The following is a 21,571-nucleotide window of genomic DNA, read 5'->3' as shown; positions in this document are numbered from 1 at the left end:
TGTCTTCAAGTGGTTGAATAATTCTGAGACTGCAGTTATTAAAAGTGGCATTTTGTGTTGAGTTTATAGAAGCCATTAGTCATATTAGTTATGTTGAGCTATTTGACGCCTTAATGCACCACTCCAGTGTTTTTCTCATTTCCCCGCAGGAAATTTAAGTCACCTGTCTTATACTCACTTGCACCTAGGATTTCACTGTTTGAGCGCCTTTGTTGGCTGCTGGCAGTGTTTTCTCTGGCTGGTCTTCCCGAGATCAGTGATTGTTTTGTCTTGTTGGTCTACTAGGCATTGCTCCCACCTAGCCAGAAAATCCTGCTCCACACTGATGAGGGGCAACACCCCAAAATAGCTGTCTGTGGATGGATACCTGGCCTTGGTATTTCCCTTGTCATATCTTTAAACTCGTCAAAGAGTTGGATATTGACTAAAAGGGCCAATTAATAAGGTGGTTATGGTGGTCTCCTAAAAAGAGCCACTCCTTGGCTAGGTCGGGGAGGGATATCTGGCTAGTTCTCTGTTGAGACTCCTAACAGAGGCTCCGCGGACCTTTTTTCATTTGCATACTTCCCAGGGGGCAATGCACCTAGGATTTCACTGTTTGAGTGCTTTTGTTGGCTGCTTGGCAGTGTTTTCTCTGGCTGGTCTCCCCGAGATCAGTGATTGTTTTGTCTTGATGATTTCCAGATAGAAAGGGAACCTGATGCTTTTAGGTCCCCTTAAATAACACACTAAACAGACATGACTCCCCCCACTTCCTTCCTCTTTCTCCTCCCCTTTCCTCCCGGTTCCAACAGTTAATGCCCACGAAATATTAAATGCCTGTTACTATAAACATACCATAATCAGTGTTGGATTAGGTCATTAGTAGGTGATGCACGCCTTCACCACTGATTGCGGTCATCCACCCACATAATAGATCGGCAGTTAATATGCCATCCACACTATCCAAAAGGGGTATGTCTCTCACAAGCTGGAACGCACCACCATGTTGATGATGAAAGCGGAAGTACCGCTACGGCATATAACATGTTAAAACCGTTTGCATTCCAGGCTGGAACGCACCACCATGTTGTTGATGAAAACAGAAGAAAGGTTACCTCCTCCAGCCTTTGATGCATCACTTTGTGGATGACGAAACCGGAAGCGACGTTGCGACACCCTCCGGTTATGTTATTAAGAGCTATATAGTATCTGCCGAACCAAAACAGCGTGGGTGGGTCCCTAACGATGACCTGCCTCCACACACACATCATGATACAAGAATCTGCCTTAAACAGTATCTGGATATATATCTGAGCGCCCAGGATATAAAGGCCTTGTTAATAAAATGTATCTGGGGGAAAACATATGGAAGATTTATGGGGGATTGTTGGGAATACAGGTCCAGAAGGGAACCATATTTAGTGTATTTTCTTAGACAAATTCTCCAAAAATAGGATACATAAAACCTCCTTGTTGCAGGATAAAGACCAGCATAACCATTGAGGAACAAAAAATAGGACCCAAAAGTTAGAGGAAACAGGCATAAGATATCTGTACATTTAATCCCCCGGGCTGCGCTGATTCCATCCTAAAGATCCACTTGCATTCTTTTCTGAGAAGGATCTTGTCGTAGTCACCCCCCTAGGGTTTCTCTTGACCACCTCCAGCACTCGAAAAAACACCTGGTGGACACCCCCCCCTCCCCCATGGTAACCATTAATATGTCTTCCCAAAGGGGTATCTCGTAGATTACAAATATCCCCCAAGTGTTCCCCCGCTCTCCTATGCAGTTCTAACCTCCACGTTAGGCGCCATATCGTTTCATTTCTTTAGGGTGCCGACCTCCACATTCGGTATTGGACAGAAGGGAGTATATTTTTAGGGTGCGACCTTTACCCTCCTCCCTTTTGCTTTGTACTTTAGTCTATTGTGTGTAATTCTGGATGTTTTTAAATTTGCTAGAATAAAGTTGATGTTTTTAAGGGTTATATATATATTTTTGGTTTATGCAATAATTTCCCTTGTTTATAGAATTTTAGATACAGGGACTATTCACTCAGAACTGCTCGTGGTTCTGGGTCCATATTGCACCTGACAGGTTCCCTTTAAATGGCGTCTGGCATTTTTTTGTGAGCTGTACATGCAGATTTAATCACAAAATGGTAGAATTCACCATGAGCTACAATTTTCTTGAAGCTCGACAAGAATATTTGATTTGCATTGAATTGCTCTGCTCATCTCTAAGTGGCTTCCTTTACCACTTATTGCCATCTGTATTTCTAATATATATATATATATATATATATATATATATATATATATATATATATATATATATATATATATATATATATATATATATATATATATATATAAATATGTAAATTTGCATTGCCACTGGGTTAAAGCTACGAACCATGTACCATACATTTATGGCACTTGGTCTATGTGGGGTGAACATTTTTTTGATTGACTGGGTTATTGCAAATGTTTTTGCACATCTTGCATATATAAACCCAAACTTCAATGGGGGGGTTGAAAAATTGTTTTGATTGACCCTGTACCATTCCGTTTTATGAAGTTACATAAGCACTGCAGCACAGCTTGTATACACATCACCCTATGGTGTCCATGTATCTACATCTGCTCTTTTGGAATTTTTTTTTGTTTCTACTTTTTTATTGTATGAAAAAAAAATATTCTGCAGAATGTTCTTGAGTTTTGCCACTTTTTTTCTTTTGCAATGACCTTTAAAAGTTGATAGCAGGTAAAGAACATCCTTTATTGTTTATCGCACATCCTGATGCACCGGGCCGGGGCATCTGTTACAGCCCATGAATTTAGTGTCCGAATCTCAACTGGCCGGTAACAAATGAGACTAATGTATGTTGGGTTTTTTTACCCCTATGGTCTTTTGGAGTAGCATTTTTGGTGTAAACAAAAGCTAGTACTGTTGCTGAATCTGATGGTCTGGCATAGTATTATTATTATTATTATTATTATTATTAATGCGCCATCAATTCCATGGCGCTTTACATGTGAAAGGGGTGTACATAATGGGGACAAGTACAATAATCATAAACAATACAAGATACAGACAGGTACAGGAGGATAGAGGTCCCTGCCCGCGAGGGCTCACAGTCTACAAGGGATAGCTGAGGATACGGTAGGTTAGGGTAGAGTTGATTGTGCGGCGCTGTATCAGACTGAGGGTTCGGAAGAGGTGGGTCTTCAGGTTCCTTTTGAAGCTTGTCAAGGTAGGCGAGAGTCTGATATGTTGAGGCAGAGCATTCCAGAGTATGGGAGGGGCATCTTGGATGCGATGGTGGGAAGAGGAGATGAGAGGGGAGTAGAGAAGGAGGTCTTGTGAGGATCGAAGGTTACGAGCAGGTAAGTACCGGGAGACTAGGTTAGAGATGTAGGGAGGAGACAGGTTGTGGATGGCTTTGTATGTCATGGTTAGTGTTTTGAACTGGAGTCGTTGGGCAATGGGAAGCCAGTGAAGGGATTGGCAGAGAGGAGAGGTCGGGGAGTAGCGGGGGGACAGGTGAATGAGGCGGGCAGCATAGTTTAGAATAGATTGTAGGGGTGTGATACTGTTAGAAGGGAGGCCACAGAGCAGGAGGGTGCAATAATCCAGGCGGGAGATAATAAGGGCATGTACTAGGGTTTTTGCAGCTTCTTGGGAAAGGAATGTACGGATCCGGGAAATATTTTTGAATTGGAGGCGGCAGGAGGTGAAGAGGGCTTGGATGTGTGGCTTGAAAGAGAGGTCAGAGTCTAGGATTACTCCCAAGCAGCGTGCACGTGGCACTGGGGAAAGTGAGCAGCCATTGATATTGATGGATATGTCAGGTGGGGGGGGTTGAGTGAGGAGGAAGAAAGACAATGAATTCAGTTTTGTCCATGTTCAGTTTTAGGGATCGAGCAGAGAAAAAAGATGAAATAGCAGACAGACATTGTGGGATTCTTGTTAGAAGGGAGGTGATGTCAGGTCCAGAGAGGTAGATCTGTGTATCATCAGCGTAGAGATGATACTAAAAGCTGTGGGACTATATGAGCTGTCCCAGTCCGAAGGTGTAAATGGAGAACAGCAGGGGTCCAAGAACTGGTCCTTGGGGGACACCAACAGATAGGGGGCGAGATAAGGAAGTGGTGTGAGAGTGGGAGACGCTGAAAGTTCGGTTGGTTAAGTATGAGGAGATCCAAGATAGCGCCAAGTTTGTGATGCCCAGAGATGAGAGAATTTGTAGTAGAAGGGAGTGGTCAACTGTGTCAAAGGCAGAGGACAGGTCCAGGAGGATGAGGACAGAGTAGTGTCGCTTGGCTTTTGCGGTGAGTAGTTCGTTAGTGACTTTGGTCAGGGCAGTTTCAGTGGAATGATGGGGTCGGAAGCCAGATTGTAACCGGTCAAAGAGTGAGCAGGAAGAGAGGTGAGAGGACAGTTCAAGATGGACATGCTGTTCCAGTAGTTTTGAGGCATAGGGGAGATGTGATATGGGGCGATAGTTTGACACAGAGGAATGGTCAAGGGAGGGCTTTTTGAGGATGGGTGTGATTGAGGCATGTTTAAAGCATGAAGGGAATACACCAGTTGTTAGTGATAGGTTGAAGAGATGGGTTATTGTTGGGATGAAGACTGTGTTGAGATTGGGGATGAAGTAGGAAGGGAGTGGATCAAGCAGGCAGGTTGTGAGATGTGATCTTGAGAGGAGAGTGGAAAGATGATCTTCTGTCATGGGGGAGAAGCTGGATTTGGAGGAAGAAGGCTGAGTAGTTGTGAGGAGTGGCTGTGGTGATTGTGGGCCAAAGCTTGCTCTGATGTTGTCAATCTTCAGCTTGAAGAAGGAGGCAAAGTCTTCAGCTGAGATGAGAGGAGATGGAGGTGGTGCCGGGGGACGGAGGAAAGAGTTGAAAGTGTTAAATAGCTGTTTAAGGTTGTGAGAGAGAGAGGATATGAGGGATGAGAAGTAGGTTTGTTTTGCAGCAGTGAGTGCAGACTTGAAAGTGGTGAGAGCTTGTTTGTATGTAACGAAGTGCTCAGTGGAGTGAGACTTCTTCCATCTGCGCTCAGCAATTCTGGAAGCCTGTCTCAATTTTTTTGTCTGACTCGTGTGCCAGGGTTGCCTGTTGATTGTGCGTGTTTTGTTGTGTGTGAGGGGGGCAGCTACACCCCAAATGCTCCCCAGCTCCACTGGTTCAAACTGACGGAAAACACCAAAGTTGGAAAATTTAGGCACAACTTCACATAGCACAAAACTTTTAGCAATTTTTCAAAATGTTTTACACTGGTTTTCTGACTTAAATGTTTTGATGAGTTGCCCCCTTAATCATTCATTTTATACGTGGAGTGTGTGGCGTACAGATATACGGATTCCAAGTGCTATATAAGACTTTCACCTTCTGCATCCTTAACACATTCTTTAATTAAATTAAACACACATTCAAATGCATTGTCCTTATCCTCAAATGTATTATATGGATTCAATGATAGATTATGTGAAAGTGCTTATGATTTCTATTGGGCTGCTAATGTCTTATGTAATTAGTGCCTATTGATCATTACATGCATGGCCAGTGCGAGGCAGAGATGAAGAAGTGAACGGATTGTGGAGATAATGGAATCTTTGTTTATCTTGGTCACATAATTTTCTGCTTCTCTGTAGCCATTATTAAGCATATGACATCATAGGTATATAATGGGTTTACCTATTATGCTATCAAGTCATTCGTACTCACCTCTTCATTAACTTCACTGTGCATCTTTGAGCCAACTGCTGTTTGACTCTGTGTTTTGCCAGTCACATCAGAAAATGAATAGCTCGTTTATTCTCTAAATCACTTAATGACTTATTAAGGTAATTAGTGAAGTAAGGTCATGATAGATGGCTGCATGTCACCATTGTAAATGTTAAGGGTTAGGGCTATTGTGTTCTACAGTGTTAAAAATACTTGATATGACTATTTTCCAAAAGTCACTGGTATTTTTTTTCTTCATTTTATTTTTTTTACACCGCACTGTATCTGCGTAACTATTATAATATACAGTACAAGCCAAAAGTAATGTTTGTTTCTTGAAGCTTTGTGCCTTTATTCATCAGCTTCTGCCTTCTGTGCATCTAACTTCAAAGAGCTCAATGGATCCTATTCTTATCTGCTAAAATTACCTTTCTCAACAGCACACTGCATAGTGCTGCAGACCCCTTCCCCTGCTCTTTTGTGATCTGAATGGTTACAACTAGAAATGAGCAGAGCCGAACAGTAAAGTTTAGTGTTTGTACCGAACACAGACTTTTAAAAAATAAATAAATAAAAATCAGTGTTCAAGTTTGGAGTTTGGGTGCTGTACGTAGGAAACCACCCAAATGAGCATGGTTATGCTCAGTTTTTGGCCCAATGCGAGCCACTTGCAGTATTTGAATGGCTCTCACTGGGTTTAAAATCCACGTGATTTGGATGTAGTGGGTAAAAATAAATAAAAAATAACTCAACCTCCCTTCCACAGAAGTGCTCTGTTTATGGCTGTGGGCAAAGAGCTGAACTGCCCAATCAGTGACTTCCAATGGGGTTCAGGTGAAGTCCGATTTCAGAATTGAACTTTATCTAAAGTTTAGGTGAACTGGCTGAACCCGAACTTCAGCAGGTCCGCTCACCTCTATTTACACACAAACACCTACTTTTTTTTTCCTGACTGTAATTGCAAAATGCTGCTTCTTTTTTTTTTTTTCTAACGGTTTATTAAAGATTGTTTTCATATCAATAGAATTAAAACAATAGTCAATAACCATCGAGGAACGTCAATCAAACTAGACAAGACATCAAGAAGGGAAAAACATAAGGAAAGAGTAGACAGGAGGGGGGGTGTATAAGGGTTAATCTAACACAAGTTGCGCGCTGGTTTACCGTATCGAGCAACAGAACAAACAAACGCTCCATACCGATATCCCATTAACTAGCAAAAATGCTGTTTTTGTTTTTTGTTTTTATTAATGAAGCAGCATGTCCATTTTTTCAGTATTTTTGCAGTTTTTTTTCCACCATTGAAAACATTGAGTGAAAGAACAGCTGTATTTTTTGTTGCATTTTTGGTAAATGAAACAAACTCTATTTAAACATACTGTAGACAAATGACATACCAAAAACAGAGCAAAAAAATCGACACAAAACCACAGCTTTTTTTTTTTAGTTTTTAGAGATTAGGCTTTACTACCAAAAAAGCAGCAAAAACACTCTGTGTGAACATAGCCTTACAGAGTTTACATCAGAAATCTTCTTACACACAGGCTTATGCAGCCTATTCAGTCATCCTTAGTGATGGGTGAGCACTAAAATGCTTGAATGCTCGTTACTCTATTCAAGCTGGTAAGACACTCGGACGAGCTTGACACAAGTAACGAGCATTACGTAAAGTCAATGATTGGCTTGTTCGGCTTTCCCTTACATAGAGCCAGCCATAAATAAAGCATTTCCGTCCGGGAGAGAGACAGATTTTTTTTTTAAAGTCATATGAAGTGGGAAGCTCATTTTATCCATGGTACCGTAGCGCCCATCTTGACAGAGGAACAAAGAGTGGTACTAAACGCCCCTATAAATATTTCAGAATTAGTACAAACTATTAGCACTCTTAAACTAGCCAAAAGCCCAGGGCCAGACGGATTTAGTAACGAATATTATAAGATCTTGTGAGCCTCTATCGGACCTCATTTATGTGCAGTGTATAATAAGATAGTCACGGATAGGATAATTCCCGACAGGTTCAATGAGGCAAACATTATAGTATTACCTAAGCCAGGAAAAGACCCACTACAGGTGGAGGGATACAGACCCATCTCATTACTCAACTCTGATTTTAAAATCTATACTATAATACTGGCTGGTAGATTACAAGTGATTCCAGATCTTATTCTGCCCTTCCAAACAGGATTCGTGCACGGGAAATCCATCACCTATAACATCAGGTCGGCTATTGGGGCTATCTCTTATAGTAGGAAGCATAGATGTACCAAACATATAGTAGTTAGCCTTGATGTGGACAAGGCCTTTGACAGGGTCTCTTGGGCCTATTTACATAATCTTTTGGCATGTCGCCAGGTGGGATCCTGGTTTTGCGAAGCAGTCAAGATGATATACACAGAACCTAAATCCAGACTCTATAAATAATTCATTCCCTGAGCCATTTGAGGTAGAGAGGGGAACGAGGCAGTGGTGTCCCTTGTCACCTTTATTGTTTAATTTGGCTCTGGACCCGATGTTCAGCAATATTTCAGGGCATGAGAGTCGGTGGGACAACATTTAAACTTTTGGCTTTTGCCGATGATATTTTATTGTTTATTACCAATCTCTCTCAAGCGATTCCAGAGATAATGAACACATTGAATAATTTTGGAAAGGCCTCAGGCTTTAGGGTAAATTACAAAAAAACTGAGGCATTGGCAATGTACAAATCGGGTAAAATTGATTACTTATTTCCCTTCCAGTGGTGCACCAAGTCCATTAAATACTTGGGGGATTCAGCTCCCAGTAAACCCCTTGTTATTATATCTAATTATAAGCCTCTTATAAATTCATTAATACATCTACTCCAATCTTGGAAACATCTGAAAATATCCTTTTCGGGCCGATGTCACTTAATTAAAATGGTAGCATTCCCGAAAATAATGTTCTTATTTCAGACTCTCCCGTTGCTTCTAGGCAAATCAGATATTAAGCTACTAAATTCATCCTTTGGAAAATTCATTTGGGGGCACAAGGGGCGTACTAGGATCAGCTTAATCAAGCTTCAATTACCAAAAGAGGCAGGGGACATAAATCTTCCAGATCTGGGCAGATATAATCTAGCAGCAAATTTGAGATATGTGGTGGACTGGGTGCGAGGAGTATCTCACTTTACCAATGTACAATTGGAACAACAGCTATGTTCACAAGTCTCGTTAACAGCATGTCTGCATTTAGGAAACGAGGAAATACCGAGTGAGGTTAGGGATCACCCAACACTATGGCATTCTATACAAACGTGGAGGAAGGTGAGGAAACTCTGTAAAATTATCACTTCAGGTTCCCCATTTCAACCCTTTATTGGAAATCCGGGATTCCTCCAGGGTCTCCCTCCGAGGGTTTATGAAACATTGTCAATGCAGGGTTGAGCTTATGCTGTAGATCTATTGGAGCCCGATTGGTCGTTGCTTTCTTATGAAAAGGCGGCACACCACTTTCTAGCCTTTTGTAGGTCAACCTTTTCTTTTTCTTCAGGCGCATAGCTTGGCGCAAAAATATCTCGTTGACAAGCCAAAGGGAGATCTTGGAGGAAATGTGGATAACTTTCTTAGGAGGGCAAGAAGCCAGGTGTCCTCGACTAGTCAGGTTTATTCAATGTTGTGTACAGTTTGGACATGGGAGGGGAAAACAACGGGTCCAGCAAAATGGAAGGTAAACATGCCAGAGTTCGAGGTAAAGGATTTCTTACAAGCCATGCTGTTGCAACTTAAATTTCTCTCGTCCAGTAGCTATACAGATATGGACTTGATGATTCTGCATAGAGCATACATTACGCCAAAAATTCAATCAAAAATGGACATAATTGCCTTTATACTCTTGTTCTAAATGTGGCATAAGAGACCCTGACATGTTTCACTACTTATGGGACTGTGTTCAGATACAGGGAGTATGGTGAAGCGTTCACTCAGTCTTACAAAATACATACAATATTCAGTTTGCTCTGACACCACAGTGGGCGATTTTTAACATGTTGTAGGAGGCTCAACGAAGTCTTCTGAGAAGTACCAAGGCAATGTTAACTATTTGGGCCTCGGCCACTAGGAAAAGTATCCTACATCTCTGGGTAAATCCTGAAGCACCCTCTCTAGCGTTTATCCAAACAAAACTAATGTTCATATTCAAAATGGACTGGCTGGATGCACTGTCGAATTTAAGGTTCAAAGTGTCGTATTGCTTCACACAATATATATATATACAGCCAAGCAATTGTAGTGTATGGACTGTGGTAACAATTAAAATATAACCTTTATTGGTTAGTAATTAAAAATATCAAACCACACAACAGTTACGTAACAACACTCACTGTAGACTCTTAAAAATATTAATTAAGAAAAACCATAGTTGTCCAATATATAGAGGGGGGGGGGCCCAAATCATTACAGCCTCACAATACCCCTCAATTGGCAACCATCTGACCTGATATGCTCTTAGACCTCCCAACGCGTTTCATAATATGCTTATTTTTCAGGGGACTATGGTCAAAAGAAAGCTTCAATATAACAGACCTCCAGCATGTTGTGTCTGGGCCTTGGCATACAGCATTTTTAAGAGTCTACAGTGAGTGTTATTTACACAGCTCTATTGTCTCTTGTATACAATTCTGTTAATATATTTGACAACTTGTTGATTGTTGTCTTCTATCACCGCGGTGGGAGATTCCCCCCCCCCCCGTGTGAAGTTTGTCCTTCCTTGGTGATACTAGGAGCTTTACATCTGCTCCAATTTTATTGGGTTGTTTTTTACAACCGTAACTGTTGTGTGGTTTGATATTTTTAATTACTAACCAATAAAGGTTATATTTTAATTGTTACCACGGTCCATACACTACAATTGCTTGGCTGTATATATACTGGATGCACTGTTGAATAAGGAGAAGTTGACTAAGCGTTTCTTTAAAACATGGTCTTTATTTATACCTAACTTATGTACAGTGCTTAAGGATAGACTTAAATCTCAGTTTGGACAGACCTCTTGGTACCTTCTTGAACTGCTCAATGGACACATACCAATTGCATAAGTTAGCCATTTTAAGTTGCTTCTGGTCGCACGCAGAGCGGGGGGGAAGGTGGGCGGGACTGTTTTGATTATAATGTCATTAATGGAATGCTCTTTGTGTAAGAGCAGATTGCCAAAGTAATTCTGTTAAGATTCAATAAAAAGATGTTTAAAAAAAAAAAAGTCATATGAAGCTTTTTAAGACCTATAAGACGTCTCACCTAGCACTATGGCTAAAGTCCGTGTTAACCAGAAGTGAAGCTTTGCTCTGAGAAATTGCTTGTAAAAAATAGCAAACATTTCAGATAAAATGACATAAACAATAACACTATACTGTATATAAAGAATATGAGTTCAGGGGAAAAAAGAACATTTCTTGTGTCTCACCATAGGTGTCTCTAAAAGCATAGGACATGGTTTTATATTTACAAAGGATATCTCCAGTATTTTAATCTCAAGTCTGCAGTAAAAACACTCAAAACTCTGACCATCTGCACAAATATGTAATATCTTGTTTCCAGCCTTATTACCTGTGTCAGAGTTATAAATTCCTCCTGTGGTTTTTACCATTATTGTAGATCATCCCTATATATTTTCTTCACCGTTAATGTCTGGTTTAAATATTTAAATGCTGCCATTAATATATCTGGCAGAGAGATGAATTATCCTGAAGTAGCGTGACTTGTGTTTGTGTATTTATGTGCTTCATTTGAAGGTCACTCGGTGCGACTGCTGGGTCAGAAAAAGGATAATGGAAAACGGTTGGGGGGAGCTCGATTGGATTTGCCAAAGATTAGGAAGAACCCACTGATAGAAATCATTTCCATCAATACAGGGTAAGCTTCTTTCAAATTTGCTCATAAAATATTCAGTACTGCCTAAGAATTCAATTTCATTTTTCCCAGGCATAGAGCTCTTTTGCAGCTCGACTTATTAAAGGGGAACAAGAGTCTTCAGAGACCCTGTGAGACTGTAAATAGTATATTTTATAACCGTATGTATTGTGCTTGTGTGTGTATGTGTGTGTATATGTATGTATATATATATATATATATATATATGCATGTATATGTATGTATATATATATATATATATATATATATATATATAATTTACAGTGCCCAGCATAAATGAGCGCACACCCTTTGAAAAGTAAGATTTTAATCAATATCTCAATGCAAGAGCAGTTTCTATAATTTTCACAAAACTGAGTTTCATAGAACATTTTTTTTTTTAATGTTTTTTTTTTAGAGCATGAAAGTAAGGTTAATAAAACTTTCACTACAAAATCTTCACTTTTAGGGTCAGCACACACGGCGAGTAATATGGAGCGAGTGGAATGCGATAAAAAATCGCATTCCACTCGGACCAATATTTCTCTATGGGGCAGCTCTCTTGAGCAATTTTTTTCTCAGCCCTAATCGGATCGAAAAAAACAGTCACAGCATGCTGCAGGTGGAATGCAATCCTGTTTCACTCGCACCCATTCAAGTCTATGGGGCAAGAGAAACATCACATTGCATTCGCGTTACACTGGTGTAATGCGATAGCAGTGCGATTCCCGCTTCAGCCGGCAACGGAGGAGATTGGGAGATAAATCCCTCCCTTCCGCAGCGCCAGCCCTGCCCTCTGCAGCGCCGACCCTGCCCAGCTGTGGTCTGATCTCATGATCGGACCACAGTTGCATTACACTCGGCTCCCGCTGTGCTGCGAGCACTAATCCCCGTTTGTCCTCAGCCTTACTCAAAGTAGTTGATGCAAAAATTATACTGCAGTTTGTATTCTGTATTGGCATCATATTACATCTGTCTTTTACCATTCTTCCAAAAGGACCACTTTTAGAGCCTGGGCACTGAATGTAGAGTAATGCACTACTTGTCTCTCCAGAATTCCCCATAGGTGTTTCAGTTGTGTTCAGATCAGCAGACATACATACTTGGCCACTTAATCACTTTAATGCTGTTTTTTTTTGTTTTTTTTTTTAATCTGCAACATATGTGTGTTTTGTATTATTGTCATGTTGGAAAGGTGCACGTGAACCAAGGACAGAGAGTGATGGTAGTATCTTTTCTTTCAGTCAATGAAATGTAGCTTCCCAACACCAGGAGCACTCATGCGGCGCCACATAAGGATACTGCCACCACCATGTTTCGCTGTAGGCACCGTGCATTTAGAAAAATTAATTTACAAAAATGCATACTAAAACATGGTGGTGGCAGTGTCCTTATATGGGGCTACATATATGCTTTTGGTGTTGGGGAGTCGTATTTCATAGATGGTATCATGAATTTACAGATGTACTGCTCTATGTTGAAACAGAACATACTACCATTACTCCGTGCCCATTGTAGATATGCCTTAATTTCTAATTGCATGGTGCATAAAGTGAAACGTGGTTGCAGTTTCCTTATGTGGGGCTGCACAAGTGCTCCTGGTGTCAGGGAGCTACATTTCTTGATGGTATCATGAATTCACAGATGTACTGTTGTATATTGAAGATGCTACCATAACTCTGTGCCTGTATAATTTCTGAAGAACAGTGTGAATGTGATTCAGTGGACAAGTATGTATCTTGATCTGAACCCACCCAAAACACCTGTGGAGAATTCTGAAGAGATAAGCTGAGCATCACTCTCCAACAATCCATGCTCTGAAAGAGGCGATTCTCAAAAAATTGAAAAATAAATAGATGTTGCAATAGGTCGCCAACTTGATCATTCCATACTGAAAAGACTTGGTGTTGTCCTCAAAGGGAATCTGTCAGTAGGATCCACCTTCCTAAGCTGTGTACATGGGCATGTAGGTCATAGGAAGCTGAATTAAAATGATACCTTTATATCTGTCTTACCACAGAGAAATCCATGTTTTCTTATATGTAAATTAACTGTTCAGGGCTATGAGAGAGACATTAATCTGCATGAGAATCTGCTTCCAGAGTTTATTTTAAATGTAAGGGGGCGTTACTAGTGTGCAGCAAGTTACTAACACAGTACAATAGAACTGAACAGTCTTCTTACAAACACAGCAGCTTTCACAGCTTAGCTGTATTGCCATAGTATTGCCCCTCTGGCTGCCTGTGAGATGGAAGCTAAAGCATTACCGTGTTTCCCACAAAAATAAGACCTTCCCCAAAAATAAGGCCTAGCTGGAGTTTTCAGTAAGGCTTAAATATAAGCCTACCACAAAAATAAGACCTAGTCGAGGTTCAATAATGAAGTGTCCATGCAGCTCAAAAAGTTAAAGAATACTGCAGGACACTTCATTATATAAAGCTGACTCTCCCAAAAGAGAAACTAAAGAAAAGACAAGACCCCGCGATCATACTAACTAGACGTCGACCGGGAGCAGTAGAACGCATCAAGGACCTGCAGCGGAACGCACACCCACACACTTCAGATCACGCACTCATACAATCAGATGACACACACACACATTCTTGATATCCAGCGATATGTATTGCTTCTGGGCGGCATAAGGACCTGTGACGCTGTGCAGTAGAGTGCCAGGACCTGCGGGTGGAACGCATGGAGGACCCAGCGGTGGAATGCCTCATAGAGACGGCAAAGTAGAGAATTCCCTCTTGGCTGAAAGCAAGTGGTATCACCGGATGTGTGTGTGTGTGTGTGTGTGTGTGTGTGTGTGCGTCGGCCAGACAGATGGGAGGACGGCAGGCAGCATACCTGCTAGGTGCGCCTACCGGAGATCGCAGGAGAATCTGGGAGCCACACAGGCATCCGGGGTCTGGTAAGTATGACGATCCTGGGAAGAGGGGTCTGCATTTTTTTTGGGGAAGGGGGGGGGAGTAAAGTTTCCCCCATCCATGTTTCCCCAAGAATCCTCGAAAATAAGACCTAGCACTTTTTTCGGAGCAACACAAAAATGTAAGACCGCGTCTTATTTATGGGGAAACAGGTTGAAGGAGGACAACTGTATATGTGTTTTGAGCGGAATCTGTCAGCAGGTTTTTGTTACATCATCAGAGAGCAGTATGATGTAGGCAAAGACTTTGAATCCAGTGATTTATAACTTAGCTTACTGGGTACAGCGGTTCTGACACAGTGGGCATGCTGAGCTAGCTGACCTCTAGTTGACCTAGTCAGGCATAAATCTCCTGAAGCTAAAACAAACAATAGCATGTAAACAATGCCACACAATGTGATGAGACCCGTCAATGAAATCTCTGTTAGGGGTGCTTCACACACAGCGAGCTCGCTGCCGAGATCGCTGCTGAGTCACGCTTTTTGTGACGCAGCAGTGACCTCATTAGCGATCTCGCTGTGTGTGACAATGAGCAGCGATCTGGCCCCTGCTGCGAGATCGCTGCTCGTTACACACAGCCCTGGTTCGTTTTCTTCAAAGCCGCTCTCCTGCTGTGACACACAGATCGCTGTGTGTGACAGCAAGAGAGCGACAAATGAAGCGAGCAGGGAGCAGGAGCCGGCGTCTGACAGCTGAGGTAAGCTGTATCCAAGATAAACATCGGGTAACCAAGGTGGTTACCCGATATTTACCTTAGTTACCAGCCTCCGCAGCTCTCACGCTGCCTGTGTTGCCGGCTCCGGCTCTCTGCACATGTAGCTGCTGTACACATCGGGTTAATTAACCCGATGTGTACAGCAGCTAGGAGAGCAAGGAGCCAGCGCTCAGTGTGCGCGGCTCCCTGCTCCCTGCTCACACTGGTAACTAATGTAAACATCGGGTAACCATACCCGATGTTTACCTTAGTTACCAGTCTCCGCAGCTTCCAGACGGCGGCTCCGTGCAAGCGCAGCGTCGCTTGCACGTCGCTGCTGGCTGGGGGCTGTTCACTGGTCGCTGGTGAGATCTGCCTGTTTGACAGCTCACCAGCGACCATGTAGCGATGCAGCAGCGATCCTGACCAGGTCAGATCGCTGGTCGGATCGCTGCTGCATCGCTAAAGTGTGAAGGTACCCTTAACCCCTACAGCATGCTGTATTCAGATTACATAGCAAAAACCTGATGACAGATTCCCTTTAATGCTGTCTTGTGTGTTATCACAGCACAGTTCTGCAATGAGAGTAGAGAGCAGCCATCACATATCACACCTGTAACTCCTCCTTCTATTTAAAATGCGCCCTAGAGGCAGATTTTCTTGAAGATCAGTGTCCTTCCTATTGTCTACAACAGGTCTTTTGCATAGAAGAAAAACCTGGATTTTTCATGAATAAGACATCAGACCACAAATATCAAAGTATCATTTTACTCAGCTTCCTATGATCTACATTGCCACATAGGCAGATTGATCCTACTGACAGATTCCCTGTAAAAAAAAAAATATTTTCTCATTTTAAATCATGACAACCAAAAACATGTGAATGACCCTGATCAAAAATTCACATACCCTGGTGATTTTGGCCTGATAACATACACAGAATTTGACACAAATGCATTTTAATGGCTAATAAAGGTAACATCCTCACTTGTGACTTGTTTGCTTATAATCATTGTGTGTGCATAAAAGCTGAGTGAATTTCTGGGATCCAGACAAATTCTTGCATCTTTCATCCAGCCACTGACGTTTCTGCATTGTGAGTCATTTGGAAAGCAAAAGAATTAACGGATTTACAGGAAAAGATAGTTGAACGGTATAAAACAGGAAATGGATACAAAAAGATATCCAAGGAATCGATAATGCCAGTCAATAGTGTTCAAACTGCGATTAATAAATGGAAAATCAGGGGCTCTGTAAAAACCAAACCACGATCAAGTAGACCAAAAAAATTTCAGCCACAACTGCGAGGAAAATTGTTCAGGACACAAAGAAAAGCCCACAAATAACATCAGCTGAAATACAGAACTCACTGAAAACTAGCGGTGTGGCTGTTTCAAGATGTATAATAAGGAGGCACTTGAAGAAAAATCAGCTGCATGGTCTAGTAGCTAGAAGAAAGCTATTTCTGCGGAAATGCCACAAAGTATCTCACCTACAATATGCCAAACAGCACAGAGAAAAGCCTCGAAACTTCTAGAACAAGGTAATTTGTAGTGACGAGACCAAAATCGAACTTTTTGGCCACACCCATAATCGTTAAATTTGGAAAGGTGTCAACAAGGCCTATGATGAAAGGAAGACTGTTCCTACTGTAAAGCATGGAGGTGGATCGCTGATGTGGGAATGTGTGAGCTACAAAGGCACAGGAAACTTGGTAAAAGTTGAAGGAAAGATGAATGCAGCACATTATCAGCAAATACTGGAGGCAAATTTGCACTCATCAGCCTGGAAGCTGCGCATGTAACGTACTTGGACGTTCCAGCATGACAACGATCCAAAACACAAGGCCACGTTGACCTATCATTGACTACAGCAAACAAAGTGAAGGCTCTGGAGTGGCCATCTCAGTCTCCTGACCGCAATATTATTGAGCCACTCTGGGGAGAACTCAAGCGTTAAGTTAATGCAAGAAAGCCCAGGAATTTACAGGAACTGGAGGCTTTTTGCTTAGAAGAATAGACAGCTTTACCATCTGAAAAAATAAAGAGCTTCATCCACAACTACCACAACAGATTTCAAGCTGTCATTGATGTTGGAGTGGGCAATACACACTATTAAGAACTGGGGTATGTGAACTTTTGTTCAGGGTCATTTAGAGGTTTCTGGTTGTCATTATGATTTAAAAAGAAAAACACAGTAATTTGACAATAAATGGCTTCACCTAACCACTAACGATGAGTGGAAAATAAGTTTTTATCATTCATATTCTCAAAAAAGGCTGCCGGGGCATATAAACTTTTGAGCACAACTATATATATATATAATATATATATATATATATATATATATATATATATATATATATATATATATATATAATTACTTTTGTTCCCCCAAATTTTGGGGGAAAGCAGGGGGTGCGTCTTATAATCTGAATATACGGATTATATACTGCAGGGTCCAGGGGAGGTGGGGGCAGCTCTGGAGCGGTGCTGGAGACTGAGGGAGGCTGGTGAGCTGGTGAAGGCTGCAGCGGGAGATCTCCTGCTCCCGCTCATATAATATGCACTGCCGCTGTCCATCACCATGGTGCTGAAACCGCACCGTGGTGACTGGCTGGGGAATTGGCGCATATTATATGTGCCTGTGCTCCCCTTTGATCGCTGATGACCACCTGTGTTAGATATGGTCCCCATGCTGCTGCCCATAGTAAAATAAAAAACTCTTTACTTACCTCCTCCAGCGTGTCTCCCCGATCTCCCTCCTGCTGCTGTGATCATGCACGCAGAGATCATGTCACTCTGCTGTGCCGATCACATGATCGGCACTGAGAACCAGGAAGTGCACTAGTGTAGGAGCTCAACCACACGGAGGGAGATACGAGGGAGGACCGTGCTGGAGAAGGTAAGGAAAGAGTTTATTTTACGAAAATCAGCAGCCTGGGGGCCATATCAAACACAGGGTGATGTGTGCCATCCACAGGGGGCCATGGGCAGCAATAGTGGCCGTGTGCCATCCACAGGGGGCTATGGGCAGCAATAGGGGCCATGTGCCAGCCACAGGGGTCCATGGGCAGCAATAGGGGCCGCATGCCAGCCACAGGGGGCCATGGGCAGCAATAGGGGCCGTGTGCCAGCCACAGGGGGCCATGGGCAGCAATAGGGGCCGTGTGCCAGCCACAGGGGCCATGGGCATCAATAGGGGCCGTGTGCCAGCCACAGGTGGCCATGGGCAGCAATAGGGGCTGTGTGCCAGCCACAGGGGGCCATGGGCAGCAATAGGGGCCGTTTGCCAGCCACAGGGGGCCATGCGCAGCAATAGGGGCCGTATGCCAGCCACAGGGGCCATAGGCAGCAATATTGGCCATGTGCCTGCCACAGGGGGCCATGGGCAGCAATAGGGGCCGTGTGCCTGCCACAGGGGGCCGTGTGCCTGCCACAGGGGGCAGTTTGCCAGCCATAGAGGATGTGTGCCAGCACAAGGGGGCTATATTCAATATAAGGGGGCCATATCCAGATTAAGGGGGCTAATTTTAGGATGGGGGGGCTATGAGGGACATATACCCTATATGATTTGTTAGACGGAAACTGGTATTATAAGATGGACCCCATTTTTTTAAAAAAAAATATTCTCTTTTCCTTCACCAAATTTGGGGGTGCGTCTTATAATCAGGTGCGTCTTATAAAGCGAAAACTACGGTGTGTGTGTGTGTGTGTGTGTGTGTGTATATATATACAGTTAGGTCCAGAAATATTTGGACAGTGACACAAGTTTTGTTATTTTAGCTGTTTACAAAAACATGTTCAGAAATACAATTATATATATAATATGGGCTGAAAGTGCACACTCCCAGCTGCAATATGAGAGTTTTCACATCCAAATCGGAGAAAGGGTTTAGGAATCATAGCTCTGTAATGCATAGCCTCCTCTTTTACAAGGGACCAAAAGTAATTGGACAAGGGACTCTAAGGGCTGCAATTAACTCTGAAGGCGTCTCCCTCGTTAACCTGTAATCAATGAAGTAGTTAAAAGGTCTGGGGTTGATTACAGGTGTGTGGTTTTGCATTTGGAAGCTGTTGCTGTGACCAGACAACATGCGGTCTAAGGAACTCTCAATTGAGGTGAAGCAGAACATCCTGAGGCTGAAAAAAAAGAAAAAATCCATCAGAGAGATAGCAGACATGCTTGGAGTAGCAAAAATCAACAGTCGGGTACATTCTGAGAAAAAAGGAATTGACTGGTGAGCTTGGGAACTCAAAAAGGCCTGGGCGTCCATGGATGACAACAGTGGTGGATGATCGCCGCATACTTTCTTTGGTGAAGAAGAACCCGTTCACAACATCAACTGAAGTCCAGAACACTCTCAGTGAAGTAGGTGTATCTGTCTCTAAGTCAACAGTAAAGAGAAGACTCCATGAAAGTAAATACAAAGGGTTAACATCTAGATGCAAACCATTCATCAATTCCAAAAATAGACAGGCCAGAGTTAAATTTGCTGAAAAACACCATGAAGCCAGCTCAGTTCTGGAAAAGTATTCTATGGACAGATGAGACCAAGATCAACCTGTACCAGAATGATGGGAAGAAAAAAGTTTGGAGAAGAAAGGGAACGGCACATGATCCAAGGCACACCACATCCTCTGTAAAACATGGTGGAGGCAACGTGATGGCATGGGCATGCATGGCTTTCAATGGCACTGGGTCACTTGTGTTTATTGATGACATAACAGCAGACGAGTAGCCGGATGAATTCTGAAGTGTACCGGGATATTTCAGCCCAGATTCAGCCAAATACCGCAAAGTTGATCGGACGGCGCTTTATAGTACAGATGGACAATGACCCCAAGCATACAGCCAAAGCTACCCAGGAGTTCATGAGTGCAAAAAAGTGGAACCTTCTGCAATGGCCAAGTCAATCACCAGATCTTAACCCAATTGAGCATGCATTTCACTTGCTCAAATCCAGACTTAAGACGGAAAGACCCACAAACAAGCAAGACCTGAAGGCTGCGGCTGTAAAGGCCTGGCAAAGCATTAAGAAGGAGGAAACCCAGCGTTTGGTGATGTCCATGGGTTCCAGACTTAAGGCAGTGATTGCCTCCAAAGGATTCGCAACAAAATATTGAAAATAAAAATATTTTGTTTGGGTTTGGTTTATTTGTCCAATTACTTTTGACCTCCTAAAATGTGGAGTGTTTGTAAAGAAATGTGTACAATTCCTACAATTTCTATCAGATATTTTTGTTCAAACCTTCAAATTAAACGTTACAATCTGCACTTGAATTCTGCTGTCGAGATTTCATTTCAAACCCAATGTGGTGGCATGCAGAGCCCAACTCGCGAAAATTGTGTCACTGTCCAAATATTTCTGGACCTAACTGTGTGTGTGTATATATATATATATATATATATATATATATATAATATATGGGAGACACCGGCTACAACTTATTTAGAGAGTGATGAAGTTAAAGCAGATCACTTCCAATCAAGTTTTAGCACTCTTCTGTTCCCTTATGTCTATGCGTGGAAGTCAAAATGTGCCATGTGTGATGTTTTATCCATTAGCCTGAAACCAGAGATTCCCTTGTTGCTCATGTCCAATGAATACGCATATTTGGGGTTTTTTTTTATTTGCTGTTTTTTCATTAACTGCTGCTTTGTGATGACTGAAGTACCTTATTTGACCTCCTCTTTCACGGACAAATTACACCATCTGATACATCTTACTTTGTGATAAGAGTGTTCTTTGGTTCATATTCCCAAACCACAATAAATAAAATATTTCATTGATTGCACGGCCTTTGCTGTAAGCCATATCAAAGTTTGATTGTATATTTTTGGACAGACATTTTATTAATGGGACACAAATTTCAAAAGTAACTTTTTTTTTTTTTTTAATTATTTACCACGTTCACTATAAGAAAACTGACTTGGCAGTATGATTCCCCAGGTCAGTACTAGTTCGTACATGTCAAACATGTGTAGTTGTTTGTTTTCTTATTTAAGTGGTGAAAAAAAAACAGAAATTTGTCAAAAAGAGTTACACGTTTGCCGCCATTTTCTGAGACTCGTAACTTTTATTTCATTTCCTGGCATCTGGGGCTAAGTGATGAATTATTTTTCATGTGCTGAGCGGTTGTTTGTAATTGGACCATTTTGGTGTAGATGGAATGTTTTGATCACCTCTAATTGCATTTTATTGTAATGTTGGGGCAACCAAAAAACATAATTCTGACATTTTGATTTTTTTTTCTCATTATTAGAGATGAGTGAACTGGAGGTTCGGTATTCAAATCGAACACCAAATTTAAAATCAAGGTTCGGGGTTTGGCTGCTTAAATGCAAACAAATCTCATGTGAGCA

The 21,571-nt window shown here is 42.0% G+C and overlaps 1 protein-coding gene across 2 annotated transcripts in view; it reads left to right on the top strand.

Moving 5' to 3' along the window:
- CDKAL1 (CDKAL1 threonylcarbamoyladenosine tRNA methylthiotransferase) overlaps positions 1–21,571 on the top strand; it is a 1,035,666-nt gene that overhangs the window by 269,792 nt on the left and 744,303 nt on the right. For both annotated transcript variants that reach the window (XM_075314700.1, XM_075314699.1), the window contains exon 8: positions 11,468–11,588. In XM_075314700.1, the coding sequence (XP_075170815.1) occupies positions 11,468–11,588 (121 nt within the window). The remainder of the gene's footprint in view (positions 1–11,467; positions 11,589–21,571) is intronic.

Source organism: Anomaloglossus baeobatrachus, chromosome 6, assembly GCF_048569485.1.
Source record: "Anomaloglossus baeobatrachus isolate aAnoBae1 chromosome 6, aAnoBae1.hap1, whole genome shotgun sequence".
In the NCBI taxonomy this organism is placed as follows: Eukaryota; Metazoa; Chordata; class Amphibia; order Anura; family Aromobatidae; genus Anomaloglossus; species Anomaloglossus baeobatrachus.
Note: the sequence above shows the minus strand (reverse complement) of the source record. Positions and strands in the feature narration are given on the sequence as shown.